Here is a 14,650-nt window from a genome sequence, read left to right on the forward strand (position 1 = left end):
ATAGTGGCCACTAACCCGAACGGCCTCCACCCTCTGATCCCACGGATACGCCCCCATAGAAGGGAACCATTCCCGCCCGATCAGCCCTCACCGAAGGGCCTCCGCAGCATGTGAAGTAGCAGAAATGTACTGGATGTGGGAGGGACGCGGCTGAATTACCGCGTCGTCACCCCCTAGGAGGGGCCGCCCGCCCTGGGCGCGGAGACGGCCCCTCGAGAAGGAGCATCTCCACTTTGCATCCCGGGTGGGCACCTGCTTTCTCTCTATAATTTGCTAAATCGCACTGTCCCGCTTCCTGCGACGTGGGCAGAGTCCTCGCCTGGCCCGTGCGCCAGCCGGGGGCAGACTGTCCCGGACTCTGCCACCCGTGAGCATTCACACGGCCGCCCGCAGGTCTGCCAGCTCGATGCCAGCTTGCAGAGTGAACTTTGTAAAAATAAAGCTGAAGCTGGGAAAGGGGTCCCGGGCTCCGGCAGAGGCTGGCCTAAGAGCAGACTGCGGACCCTGGTCGGAACCCTCTGCCCTAGAGCCCGAGGGATGTGCTGCGCTTCCTCGGAGACGGGGTTCCCGTGCGCCCTAATCTGGGGTTTCTGGCTCTGAAAGGATGGGTGTTGCTGGTGTCTTCTCCCAGAAATGACCCCTCCCCTGGGAGGCCACACCTGTCCCCCCGTGTGGCTTCCAGTTTCAAGAAGGGTTTCTCTTGCATATCCTGCCTCCGTCCAAAACTATTAAGCATCGTTCACAGTGTGTTTGCTGGAGAGGGGGTTTGAGGGGAAAATAACTATTAATTTCATCTCTGAGCTCTCCCCTCTGCGCTGAAGCACGAACGTGGGATCCCCTCCCACAGAGGAAAGTGCAGGACTGTCTGAGGGACACACAGGGGTGAGGCCAGGGAGGGGGTGAGACGACCACAGTGGGGTGGCCCGCGGGTGTCTCCATCTCGCTCCCATCACGCCTCCCTCCCAGCACAGGCGCGCGGCCACGTTTCATGTTCTTCAAAACCAAGCTCGGTCTGTGACAGCTTCGTCTGGGACTGTCCCTCCTCCCCGGCGAGGGACGTGAGCCGGGACACTTGTGAACGACAAGGTTTTTGCCACTCCAGTGTCCGGGAGGCGGGTGCAGAGGGGCAGCCGGGGTGTCCGGTCGTGTCCTGAAAAATAGCTCCCAGTTTGACAGGTTGCTCTGGTTGCTCTGCCTTTAAAGCATAATATTCAGCCCTGGCCCACGCGGCTCAGGGGTTAAGCGTCCACTCGTGAACCAGAGGTCGGGGTTCGATTCCCGGTCGGGGCACATGCCCCGGCTACGGGGTCCACCCCCAGTCGGGGGCGGGCAGGAGGCAGCCGATCAGTGGCTCTCTCATCATGGATGTTTCTCTCTCCCTCTCCCTTCCTCTCTTAAAAAAAAAAAAAGGAAAAAAAGCATTTAAAACAATCTAAAATGTAATATTCAGAGAGCTCATAAAAAACCACGGGAGAAACTGAAACTTCCGAAAGGACTATCTCAGTTGCTTCCAGTGTAACTCGGGCCCTCTCCTGGCCATTCGCACCGATTCCAAAGTGGTTTCACGCCCAGGCTCTGGGGTTACCGGCGTCCACACTGACCGGCCGACACCTCAGGACCTGAAACATCAGGCGTCCACTCGAAACGTTATGAAACGTGCGGGTCCCCGCGATGAGCGTCAGCACTTGACTGGGAACTTCGCGGCCACCAGCCGTCCTCTCGTCCTTACACTAAAAACACGGAATTAAAGGAAACCTGGAGGTTTCACACTGCGGGTGGGAGACTGTGCTGAGCACAGTGGGTCACGTCAGGGGGTTTAACTGTATAAACCGAGTTTTACTTACTCTCTTCGAATGGTGACATATTTAACATTTTAAGGCTATAATAATATAATAATTTTACGGGGTGAAATGGAGACCATTAGATGATTGTACTGTAGTGCTTTGTCAAATTCCTGTTTATTAAATACAAAAAACTACAATAAAAATAAGGGCATTCTGCCTCCCGCCGGGGGAGTGGGACGAGCCTTCCCTGGTCCTCGCAGGCGCGGAGCCACCGGCCCATCCTGGGGACCTGAGCAGGTCACCGCGGCACCCGGGGGAGCGCAGCAAGGCCGTGCAGGGCAGTCAGACTCGGGAATTATTTGGAAGCCTGTCCGTGACTGTTCTACGTTGTAAAGTATCGTTGGTATGAGACCATCTCCCTCAGCCCTGTGGAGGGATAAAGGAAACCAAAGGGCCTGGGTTCCATTCCCGGCCGAGGACACACACCCAGGTTGCAGGTTCGAACCTCTGCCCCGTTCAAGGCCCGTGAGGGGGGCAACCAATCCATGTGTCTCTCTCAGGTCAATGTTTCTCTCTCTCCCTCTCCCCCCCCAAAAAGATCAATAAAAAATTACTTTAGAAAAAACATCAGATTCAAATCAAAGGTAGAACGGCACCAGGAATGTCAAGAAATACAAAAAAAATAATTACTCTTCTGGAAGAAATTCCTAGAAATTCTAAGTCCAAGTCTGGCTGAGCCATGGGAGAGTCGGGACCTCGAAGGCTGGTCCGCGGGGTCCCCTCACACGGTCTCGCCGGCGATGCGCCCGACGCTGGCCGGGGCCGACGCGTTCCGCCCACTGTCCTCTCGGGGACGTTCGCGCCCAGCCCTGCGAGGGGCGCCCTCCACGGGCCGCCTGGGACGGCGGTGGTTTATCTCGGCTCCGGCCCCGCTGAAACCAACCCATCATCGTCTCGGCAACGAGGGCGTCGGCGGGGAGCACTCGCTCCGGTGGAATTTCAAATTGTCAAAAATTATAAAGCAGCCATTTTCCGAGTCATGGTGCCACCGAGCTAATTGCAGGGACTAGTGTATATTATGACACGGCACACCGCGACGGTGGCACCAGGGCTTGTCAAAACAAATAAACCTTTTTTTTCAATGAAGTCTACTGCAGAGCGCGCTAAACAAATTACGGGGTAGAGGCTCCCGTCTCCAGCACCATCGGCCCGATACCTGGAGGGAACGGCGAAACCTTCCTTAGGGGGCCTGCGGGGGCAGCCCAGCCGCGGCTCGCCCATCGCCCGCGTCTCTATCCCTCCCTCCCCCCCCCGAAATCAGTTAAAACATTTTTTAAATCATACAAAAAATATACAAAATAAAACATATATATACAAAATAAATAAAAAACAGCATAAAACGTTGTGTAAAATACAACCCTTTTAAGAGAACCCAACACATCCTATGATCTCAGCTATCGCGTCCCATACGAACGCCCTTTGGGGTCACGCTCCTGAAACGCTCCCGGTTGTCCCTTCACGGCGGACGTCAGGCTGTTTCTTTCCTTTCTGTTTACTTTTCTTTACTAATTTTTTTTAATGAACATATTTAGTCTAATATGAAAGTCGTTTGGAATAAAGATACTAGTGCAAACTAAAAACAAAGAGGAGGAGGAACCAGGGACCCCCCACCCCCCACACACACGGCCGGGGAGCCAGAGGCAGCAGGGGGGCTGTGGCCGTGGGCGGGCGCCTTCCTCCCGCCGGGATCCGCCTGTTCCTTTGCTTCCCGCGTGGAGAGCCAGCCCCGGCCACGGCCGCCTCTGCCTCCAAACCTCCTAGAAAACAGGCGCCCGAGCAGCCCGGGGGGGGGGGGGGGGGCTGCTGGACATCGGGAGGGACACCGTGGGGTCAAACTGCCCGTCGTCAGCTGGAGACACGGCACACGACACCCTCCCGTTGGTTTCTCCCTTCCAGTTCCTTTAGAGGAACAGTGTTCACCGAAACGAGCCGAGACCCCCTGAACCACAGTAACTCCACACTCACCACGCGGCGTGGCTTTAAAGTAAACGTGGGTGATCAGACTGTCACTGGCGGGAGGATGGAGGTGTCCGGGTAAGTGACCGCAGGGTCTGTCCGCTGAGGGACACGGAGGTACTATCCCGGGGCTGGGGCCGCGCTTGGAGAGGGGCCCCTCCCGACCGTGAGCAATGTCCCTCCCTCTCCCGGGAACCCGGGCGCAGCAGGTGACAGCAGAGGTTCCGGCCATTATTGAAGCCATTGGGACGACACGTCCCCACGTGAGGGCCTTTCTTCCATGAACCTCGTCTCTATGGTGAAGTCCAGGCGATTGAAAGCAGGCGGGTGTCAGATCACGTCTCAAAGCAGATTACGGGAAATGCCCATTTTCTTTTTTCCCCCCAAATCACTTGCACAGTTTGGGTGTTGCTGCCAAGACAAACCTATAAAAGGATCATTTTTCAAAAGAGAAAGAGTTTGAGCAGTAACAGGGCCCAGGCTTTTCCTTCCCATGCTTCTCCCCGAAGAACACGAAGGTGGCGTCTGTGGGTTGGAGACGGGCCGGCAGTCAGGGAAGACGGCTTGGAAGGTTCCCTTTGGCTGAGCCAGCAGAGAGCCAAGAGCAAGGGGTTTCGTCTTCAGATTGTTTCCCACCACGGTGAAGGTGATGGTGGGAGGTGGTGGGTGGTGCTGGGTGGTGGTGGTGATGGTGGGTCGTGGTGGGTGGTGGTGATGGTGGTGATGGTGGGTGGTGGTGGGTGGGGGTGATGGTGGGTGGTGGTGATGGTGATGGTGGTGATGGTGGGTGGTGGTGGGTGGGGGTGATGGTGGGTGGTGATGGTCAGGACAGTGGTGGTGGGTGGTGGTGGGTGGTGGTGATGGTGGGTGGTGCTGGTGACAGTGGGTGATGGTGGGTGGTGCTGGGTGGTGGTGATATCATCAGGGCCTCACCACGCCCTGGACAGAATCCCTGCCTCTGAAGATGGTCATAGAGAAGATAATTGAGAGAAAGGACAGACCTACTCTAATAAATTTGCAGATCCATGAAAAATAGAGAAAGACACCCTGGTGTGGGAGACAAACAAGAAGAGCACCCATATATACACATGCACGCACATACATGTACACATGCAGACATGGCACACGGTGCTGTGTGGTAAGTGCTATGAAGAGAAACAGGCGAGTTGGGACAGAGAATTTGGGCAGCTGCATTTTAGATAAGACGGGGCAGAGGCCCCTCTGCGAGGGCAGGTGAGCCGAGCACTGAATGGAGCCAGCGAGCTGAGCAAAGCGCTCAGGAAAGAGGGTCCCAGAGGCACGAATGTCTTGTCAGGGATTTTTATTCACAACGCACGGCCCATGTCCTGGGACATCGACGACGTTGCATTTTTTTTTACCAGAACAGAGAAAAACAGGGTTTAACGGGGCTTCAGCAGCCTTTTCAAGTGACAACCAAAACTATCAGATATGAGTCTTTCCCAAAACCAGGAGTATCTCTAGCATTAGTGGAATCGTATTTGTAGAGGGACTTACTGTCAAGCCCTTATCTAGATACTTCGACTAGAAAATCTAGGGAGCCCTTGGAGTTGACTCACCGACCTTCGACGTTTCTTCTGCCCACTGCTCGTCCCCTCCTGAGGCTGCCGCCTGTATTCGTTCATCTGACCGGCCTGCGTCCCCGGGAGAAGGGGAAGCCCTGAGGGGGGGGCCTTGGTGTCTGACGAACCCACCGTCCCAGGTGCCTGGCGCCCAGGGCCGCGCCGCAGGTGCTCCCGTCCGGGAGGGAGGAATGCCGTCGCCGGCCTGCGCCAGGGACCCTGTGCCCCGAGCGCCCTCCCTCGCCCGTCACCCTGGCGGCCCCCAGCAGGCAGCAGGCCCGCCTGCCCGGCCGGCAGCAGGTGCTCAGTGTTTGCTGACAGTGTTCACGAATAAAGTGCGTGAATTCAAAACCGGCGTCGCTCTGCGCTCACGTGACTGCCGCCTGCCACCTAGTGGCGGGAGGGGCGAGTTCGGGATGGAAGGTTCTGGAGAAGTGGGGACAAAGCTCCTCAGAGCCCGGAGCCCAGGGCGAGCGCTGGGTCGGCGCCGCCTCGCCCTGCCTGCAGGGGGAGCCCCGAGAAGGCCGCTGTGTGGCCCGCGGAGGCCTAGGAATTCCTCTTACGTACATTTTATGTTTAAATTAAAATTCTGTTAGCTCGCCCGAGGCCTCCAGTACGGTTTCTGCCACCTGCTCCGCAAACCGGGGTGACTGGGGCCCCGCCCGCGGCCCCGGGTTTGGACAGTTTGTCATCGGTCAGCGTGACGGCCGCGTGTGGGCTGGTGTGGGGAACAGGAGCTGGGCTGGGAAGGGAGGTCACCCCAAAAACATTTTTAAAGTGTGTGTATATCCCGAGTCCACAGAAGACGAAAAAACACTCCGGCCACCTTGGCACCCCCCTCGGCGAACTAGCTGAGCAGCACCCCAAAGGCGCGTCTGCTTAAATAACAGGGACCCCATCCCTCCGGTGCGTGTCCAGCCAGCAAACAAAGAACCACAGACCACGGCGGCCGCCCGAGGACGTAAACCGCCTCCTGAAGCAGCGAAGGTCTAACAAATCTCAAGAACGCCAAGATGTTTTTATTGATTTCAAATTCCAATAGAACGGATATGTTTTATCTAAATATTTTATCACACAGCTGAAACATTGAATTATTTTTTTTTTCAGAAATAGAGTTAAATACATCACTCTAGTTACAAATTCTAATATAAAGAGTACAAAATATAATGTTATAAATTGCATTTAAAAAAAGAAATACAAATTCTATGGTCTTTTGCATTTTGCTGCCTCAAAGGATAATTAGCAAGACTGACGAAGGGCGAAGAGCCTCCCCAGGTCACGCACAGGGCACAGGGCACAGGGCACGCGGGGCTCTGCGTGCGTGGGAACCTCCCCGAAGCCCCGCCTGTCACTGTTTCCTTTCTTCGTTCAGTGAATTAAACCTCCTGCGACTAGAACTCGGCAAAGCTAGAAGCCGTAAACCAACAGGCGAGCGCCCGCCCGGCCGACACCCAGAGGGAAAGGCAGCCGGGCACAGAGGCGCGGTCCCTTCCCTACGTTCTGACGCCTCTCGTGGGGGAGAGGGCGGGGGCGGGGGTTCGAGAAGGAATGTGGCAGAGCGCCTGGCCGTGAGAGCGGCAGGTGCCGGGAAGGACACCTCTCACCCGTGATGCAGGAGACGCTCGTCCTCCGAGCTCCACTCTATTGGTGTCAAGAACCGGGAAGCTCCCAGAGCCGGCACCCCAGGGAGGTGCGGCCTGCTCCCTGCTGCACCCCGAAGTCCACCCTAAGGTGTGCCGAGTTACGAGGCCCCGGGCACGTGTCCGTGCGTGGCTGTGTGTGGGATGTCAGGGACCCTGGGGGTGGAGTGGCCAAACTGGCTAAGATCAGCCTCCCTCCTCTCACCGGTGGCCACAGGCCGATGCCCAGGGGAATCGCCGTGAGAAACCTCAGGAAGCCTGTCTCCCTCTCAGTTCAAAAAATAAATAACTATGGGGGAGACCCCTTAAAGCATCTGATACTTTCCAAAACCAAAAAGGCAAAACCCATGTGGCCTGAAAACGTGTGTTGTGTTCTGACCAAGGCGAAACCTGTCCCCCTGAGGTGGCCCTAAGCATGCCCGGGAGCCAGGCGGAAAAGTGCCCGGACAGCGGGTCCGCTGCCCGGAGACGGTGACCGGCAGCAGAGTCTTCCCTGTAAGTGTTCGTTCTTCACATTGGGGAGCAGGGGTGAGTGGCCTGGAAGACGTCTGTGAGCTCGTCACCTACGTGTTCTCTGAACGCGACCACGGGCAGGCGACGGGAGCCAGGGAAGCGGGGTGAGCGCAGCCGCAGGGCCAGGAACCCCCGGGAGCCCAGGCGGGCCGGGGGCACACACGGAGGAGCCGCGAGCGGACGGCCAAACCCTTCACTGTCCAAGTCACGTCGGACGCCGACGCTGCGGAGTCCCGTGCAGGTCGAGGAAACAGCAGATCGGCAGAGGTAGTAGAAAGTCGGAAACAGTCAGAGGTGCCTCACAGGAGGCCGCACAGAACCACCGCTCGGACAGAAGCGAAATCAAAGCACATCGGCTAAATAAATAAGAACACAAGTCGTGTCGACTACTACGGCAGGGCTGACGGGGACGGGTCGCTAAGGAACCGACACAATACCGAGGACCACAGGAGAAACCGCAGTGGGGCCGGGACGCGGTGTGGGAGGGTGGCGTTCTCGGGGGTCCCCTCCGGCTGTTCACTCGGTGGAACCCGACTTCTACGCTGTGCAGCTGTGACCACCTGCACTGACCCGGCTGCACCCTCTGCCCGCGGCCCGCAACCACCCCTCCGCCCACCAGGCTCCCCGGGGAGGCACCTCCCAGAAGACACATCCGGCTCCGGGTGCCGGGTGGCTCCTGATGCTGCTTCCAGACAGTAAGAAGGGACACGACACCTCCGTGTCACTTTGGGTACAGAAATTATTTTAATGACAAACACAGAGAAACAGACCGGGACTGAGTCGCTAGCCCCTGTGTGTCCCCCAAACTGTCACTGGCCATTCACTTTCAGCCGAGAAACAGAAAGTCAGAGAAATGAAAGGATCGCTGCGGGGAAACGATCAGAACAGAAAGGCCTCGCGGTTTCTAAGGTGAACAGAGGAATGTATCTGCAACTTTGCTCGAAAGAACTTTAGGGAAACGGCCGGTGGCAGTCACTGAACCACGTCTGCAAGGGTTTTCCCAATCCCACCAACAGGACAGGTCGTCCTGGGACGCATCTGGTGTAAGATGTCAGGAAAAGCAAGTAAAAAATTAGATATACACACACATACGTGTGTGCATACATGTGTGCATGTATATATGTGTATATAAGCTAGCCGGTTACATTGCATTCTTTCCAAGTGTCACAAAGTAACCTGAACCGTCAAGTAATTTAAATTCAGTAACAAGTAGAATCCAGAACCAAACACTAACTAATAACAATAATAATAATAATAATATAATAATCCAACAAATCATTAGAACAAGGAAACCACACTTCGGGGGGGGGGTGTTTAAACACATCTTTGTATCAGAAGCCCATTTTCTACAAAAACTGCGCTAGTCCATCACGGTATGAAGTAAACTGTCGCTCTCACCAGTATTAAAGATTAAGGGTAATTTCTGTACATGTAAAATTATTGCTTTTTTGAAAAATATATCTCACATGCTCGTTTATAATCCGCTTCCTGCCTTTACAAAATTTCACAATTAAAAAAAACCTAGTAAAGCTTTTGCGAAAAATTTCACAGAACATTGTCATTCAAGGCAGCAGTTTTCTGATAATGCATAAAATCCTATGTGCAAAGCTCTGAGGCTCTCAGAGGTGCCGCCCGCCCCGCGGGGCCAGAAGGAAACATCTGCCTGTGGAACAGGATCTCACCGCGGACACGGCGGGGCTGAAGATCCCTTGCTGGGGCCTCAAGCCCACCACAAAAACTTGCATTTGCATGACTGAGGAAGAGGTATATAGAGCCGCCCGCCCGCACCAGGGGCCTGGGGACCTCCACGCTCTGGGGACAAAGGTGCCGTCCTGTGGAGAGCCCCAGGCCCAGGAAGAAAACACGCCTACTCGCTGGGGTGGGGCGGGGGGGGAGAAAGGGGGGGAAGGTTCCAGAGCACCAGCTCCTGGGGATCAGGGTCCCCAAGTCTGCCCAGGGCTCTCCTGCGTGACTACAACGGCCGGACCGGGAGGGACACAGTGGCCAGGTCACTTGTTAAGACTGACGGGCAGCCTTCCTCTGTGAGCGGTTTGCAGAATGTAGCCCTGTACCAAGAGGTCCTGAGAATAAACACAGAAGCCGCTTCCTTAGTGTTCAACTCGCTCCGTTCCCGACGCAGAACAGAAACGTCCCCACGGCCGACTCCCACACCCGCCACCCTGGGGGGTGGGGGGCGCGAAAGGGGCCACAGGGATGCAAAGGGCCCCCCGGGGAGGCGACCCACCGTGGACCAGCGAGGGTCTCATCCACCCGCCCGCCTGGTGTGCACAGCACCGCGCCCTCTCCTTCCTGTCCCCTTCGTGACTTAAATACCAGCTGGACAGGACGTGTAGTAGTAACACTGTCGAGCTCCACCCGGCCTGACTGCCCGCCCTCCCCGGGGGCTTCGCTGCACCAGCAGCTCTTTTCCAGTGTCTCCAACTCGGTCGTGAGCAACGCACACGCGTGCGCGCCCCAGTGCCCGCCAGCGCCACCGTTCATCGCAGGAAATGTGGGGTCACATCGGTGAGCACACGGATGCATGCGGGGTCTCTACACGGAATTCCAGAGATCAGCATCTTCATTTATTTCTAAGTGTCCGGCTGGGAGAGGCCTCGCCCCACGGGTGTCGGTGGGAGGGCTCAGCGGCTCGTCCGCGCGTGGTGGTCAGTCTCCGCCGGGACGTCCAGGAGGGGGCTGCTAAGGGCCGTCGGGGGCACCGGGGTCGCTGGAAGCGTGGCTCTAGGTCCCCTTTCTGAGAGGCACTGTCTGGACGGCGTCCGGGTTAGAATGGTCTCTCCCCTGGGTGAGAAAAGGAGAGAACAGAAGAGCTCATTTCCGCCTTTTGGCCTCTAAGTGCGTCTTTGCTGTGAATTTTCGTACCCACACCCAAGAACACAGAGCGACCTCCAGGGAGCAACCTCGTGGGGTCCGCAGAGACCCCGACGTTAGCTGCAGCTCCCTAACCTCGAGGAGACGTGTTTTATTTTTTATTTATTTTTTTAAATATATCTTTATTGATTTCAGAGAAAGGAGGAGAGAGACAAACACCAATGATAAGTCACTGATCGAGCCCACAACCCGGGCATGTGCCCTGACCGGGAATCGAACCCCGATCGCCTGGATCCCAGGTCGAGGCTCAACCGCTGAGCCACGCCCGGCCGGACAGCGCGTTTTAAACACACTGTCCTGCCTCCCAGGAGCAGCTTCAGACGAGCCTTCCCTGCAACCTAGACGGTCAGACTCCTCTGTCTCCCCCGCGAGAGCGGCACCCGCTCCGGGGAAACGGCCAACCCGGTGGCAAGACGGGGCCGGGAGGGCTCAGAAAAGCAAAATTCTGTAGCACAAACCAGATGCACACGCGGGGACACTTCCGGAGCCGGGCTGGACGTGGGGGCCACGCAGAGCGCAGCACAGCCCCACGCGGTCCGTCTGACCCGAGCGGGTGAAGAGTAACGAAAAGTAGTGACAGAAATAAAGCCGAGAGCAACGAGCTGAGTTCCGGGCCTGGGCCTGGGGGAGGACCTCCCGGCGACACTGAAGGGAGGCCGCGCCCACGTCCGAAGGCCCCGACCTTACGCGAGGCCCGTCGCCGGAGCTGTAACAGCCGCGGCTGAAACAAGCCAGGCCGCCATCGTTTCCTCACTTCCTGTTATTGGAATTATTTCTGCAGCTTAACTGTTTTAAACACTTAGAATAATAAGAAATAAACAATCACAGTCTTTAAATTTTGACCAAGAATCTTAATAAAACTCGTTTTCTTTTAAATGCGCAGACCGGGGGGTGGGGAGAGAGGGTTAACGTTTCTTGGTTTTAAACTTTAATTTCTAATGTTTCACAACCATATACCAGAAAAACCACTTCTCCACAACACTAAGAAAACCCTTCTAGTTTTTTGGGTTTTTTTGAATGTCACAGGACAATGATACCTATTTTTCAGCATATTATTTTCAAAAAATGTTCTAACGATGAATACTGATGACTAGAAATCGATCCTGCCAAGCACACGACAGAACATCTGCAAAGCGACAATGGGCACAAACTGCTCCTCGTGTGTAGAATTTTGCTAGGACTCTTAGCTACCTTTGTGATCAGAATTACCGTCAAAACCCGTGAACTGGACGGTCACCGTCCGGTTTCCAGCCAGGGCACAGGCCCGGGTCGCGGGCTCGATCCCCAGTGAGGAGCGTGCGGGAGGCAGGCGGTGGATGTTTTTCACGGATGTTTCTCTCTCCCCCTCTCCCTTCCTCTCTCAAATCAATGTTAAAATATATTTAAAAAAAGAAAAACAAGTATAAATAATGACAGCCTTCATGCCAAGAACTGGAAGAATGACCCCCACAGCTACAGATGCTCCACGTAAAGACGGAGCCTCACCTCCGGGGCACCAGCCCTTTCACAGCAACGCGCGAGGATGCGACCCCGGAGCGCAGACACCGACTGCGCCACAGGCTCCATCCACAGCTGGGCCCCAGGGCCCCACCCCAAACCGGCCGCCTGTCCCTCACGGGGATCCCCAAGCTCCTGCACAGCTGTGCTCCGCCGACCGTCCAGAACCACCTCCACCCACCTCCACCGACATCCTTCCAAACCCAACGGCGAGGACAGTGCCCCGGCTCGGGGCTTGGCTCTGCCTTCGGGCGAAACCCACGCACTTCAGCACACGGACCAACACCTGGGTCCCTCCAGCTCCTGTACCACTATTTTTTTTAATGTTTATTATTTTTATAATTATTGAGGCATTTTCTTAACCTTAATCATTCTTGGCTTTTGTTGTTGTTAATCCTTCCCCGCCAATATTTTTCCACTATTTTTTCTTTAGAGAAAGAGGGAGGGAGGGAGGGAGGGGGAGAGAGAGAGAAACATCAATTGGTTGCCTCCCACACGCGCCCCAGCTGGGCCAGGAACGAACCTTGACTGGGAATCAAGCCCACGGCCCCTCGTCTGCAGGCCGACGCTCTAACCACTGAGCCACACCAGCCAGGGCTCCTGTCCCACTTCTGACCCCCGCACGGCCATCCAGAGTCCAGGCTCTGGGACGCTCGTCGCGTCTCCTTGTCTGAACCACCCAATGACCTTAAAAGCCGTAAAAGCAGGGGAAAAAGGACGTCTCCCCAACGTCTAATTGTCACCCCAATATTACAGAGCCTGGCACATCACATCACAGGTACTCAAGAAATAATGTTAGTGAGTGAATAAGCGATTCCTGTAAAACTGGATTCCCAAACATCGTTTCAATTGCGTAATTTGGCATCTAGCGTGTGTCTCTATAAAAGTCCGTCAATGTTAGGAGTCACCCAGTAATTTCTGCAGGAATACACGGTGTTATATGTTTGTTTGTTTTTAAGCCCATAAGCCACAGTTTCTAAAGCCCCCAGGGAAAGAATCCGATTTAAACATTCATGAGTTAATGTTGCTCACGCACACTAACCACGAAAAAAGGCCTGGGCGACAAGGCGTCCTGCCCCGGACACAAACAGCCACAGAGCTGCGCTCTGAACCTAAGACGTGCCCTCAGCAGCCGCGGCGTCGGCAAACCGTGGGAGCTGCGGGAGGGACGCAGCCCAAGGCTGACCCTCCCCTGGCGTCGTCCGGCTCAGGCAGCCCGGCAGGCACTTCAACCCCACGCGCGGTCAGGAAAACGGCGTTTCCTTGGAGAACCGGACACGTCCCGAGACCAGCCAACCGCTGCCTCCCACGCACGGAAGGACCGGGACACAGCGGCGAGCGCGCCAGCTCCCCGAGTGGGAGGCCGTGAACCCAGCTCAGCGTGCGCGTCGCCGGCCCGAGTGGCCGCCGTCCTGAGACGGGACAGCTGGCCGCCGAGGGCCTCCAGCAGGGCTCAGCCTCTCGAGCTCCGCGGGCCGAGCACCAGACAGCGATACAATGTAACCGTTTCTCCCGCAGCTCCAGGCTGAGTAACATGTTGCCAATTCCCTGCAAACTGTGCGGACACAGAAACAGTCAACACGCAGTCGGGCGGCTGGCGTGGCCGAGCTCTTCTCCCCACCACAGAACATGGGAGAGGCTCCGGCAGAATTAATAAGCGGCAGCCGGACGGATGCGCGTCCCGAGACGCTCCCTGCGCTAGTCACATCTGCCCGGGCTCCCGCCCGTCACACACACGTGGAAAAGCCGCGTCTCGGGTGGACTTAATGGGTCGCCGGTGCGCGCAGGACCCTGCGGCCTGACTCGGGGTGGGGGGGGGATCTCACTGTGTAATTCTCCAATTACGGCGCGACTTCACTGGGACGCGCCCACAGGCGCACGGGTGGCTCTTGTCACAGGGGCTGATTTCTGTTAAGAAGGCCCGGGCGTGCGGCCGAGGTCACCCGTGTCCGGGAGTCTTCTAATTCCGCATTCAGCGGGGCTGTTATTTCATGGATTGTCACAGCAGCATCGCGAAATAACTACTTGACATTCTGAAACTATGGTTTTTATCGAGAGCAAAGTCACTTAGTAAAACAAGGTAACAGACAGCAAAGCATCTTGTCAATGACACAGGAAGACAGGCTTTGGACAACAACAGGAATTCTAAACGTGCAATAAAAATAAACATACACAAAGGAAGTCGCCGGCCAGGTAACATCTGTCCTAGGGAAGGGTGATCACTAATTCACAGGAGGTCCTGGGCAAGGCCACGTCGCCTCTCACCATTCTCTCCCAGAGACAGACCAGGGGGTGCCCGGGGTCCCTCCGACGTCCCCATCGCCCTCGTTAGCAAGCAGGGTCCCTCCGGGGGGTACGTTCGCCAGGCGGGGCACCCTAACTCCGCCTCACCACCCGGAGGCCTGATGTCCACCTGGTATAAACACACCCTGCGCACCCACAGCGGAGCGTCTGCACTTATGGATGTTCTAGGGCAAGAACCCGACAGAAGATGCTGGTGGGAGGTGGGGAGGCGGCCGTGACGTGCTGTAGGAGGGACAAAGGGAAGGGGAGCCCTGGAACCACGTGCCGTCAGCCCAGGATGACCTGAGGAACAGCGACGGTGGCAGGTGTGTCCCCGCTGGAGGGCGAGGCTCGCAGTCCCCATGCGCCGGTTCCGCGAGTCCGCCGGGCTGTGCGGACACTGAACGGTGCGCGTACACAGGCCACGTGTGCAGGGCCACGGCTG

At 56.4% G+C, this 14,650-nt stretch overlaps 1 protein-coding gene across 4 annotated transcripts in view; it reads right to left on the reverse strand.

Moving 5' to 3' along the window:
* Positions 1 to 8,254: 8,254 nt before the first annotated feature.
* Positions 8,255 to 14,650, reverse strand: part of ZNF516 (zinc finger protein 516) — a 69,717-nt gene continuing 63,321 nt past the window's right edge. For 3 of the 4 annotated variants that reach the window (XM_081149006.1, XM_081149010.1, XM_081149009.1), the window contains one exon: positions 8,255 to 10,335. In XM_081149006.1, the coding sequence (XP_081005132.1) occupies positions 10,276 to 10,335 (60 nt within the window). In that variant the 3' untranslated portion in view covers positions 8,255 to 10,275. The remainder of the gene's footprint in view (positions 10,336 to 14,650) is intronic. The other variant, XM_081149008.1, reaches the window with a different exon arrangement.

Source organism: Miniopterus schreibersii (assembly GCF_964146895.1).
Source record: "Miniopterus schreibersii genome assembly, chromosome: 10".
Classification (NCBI taxonomy): domain Eukaryota; kingdom Metazoa; phylum Chordata; class Mammalia; order Chiroptera; family Miniopteridae; genus Miniopterus; species Miniopterus schreibersii.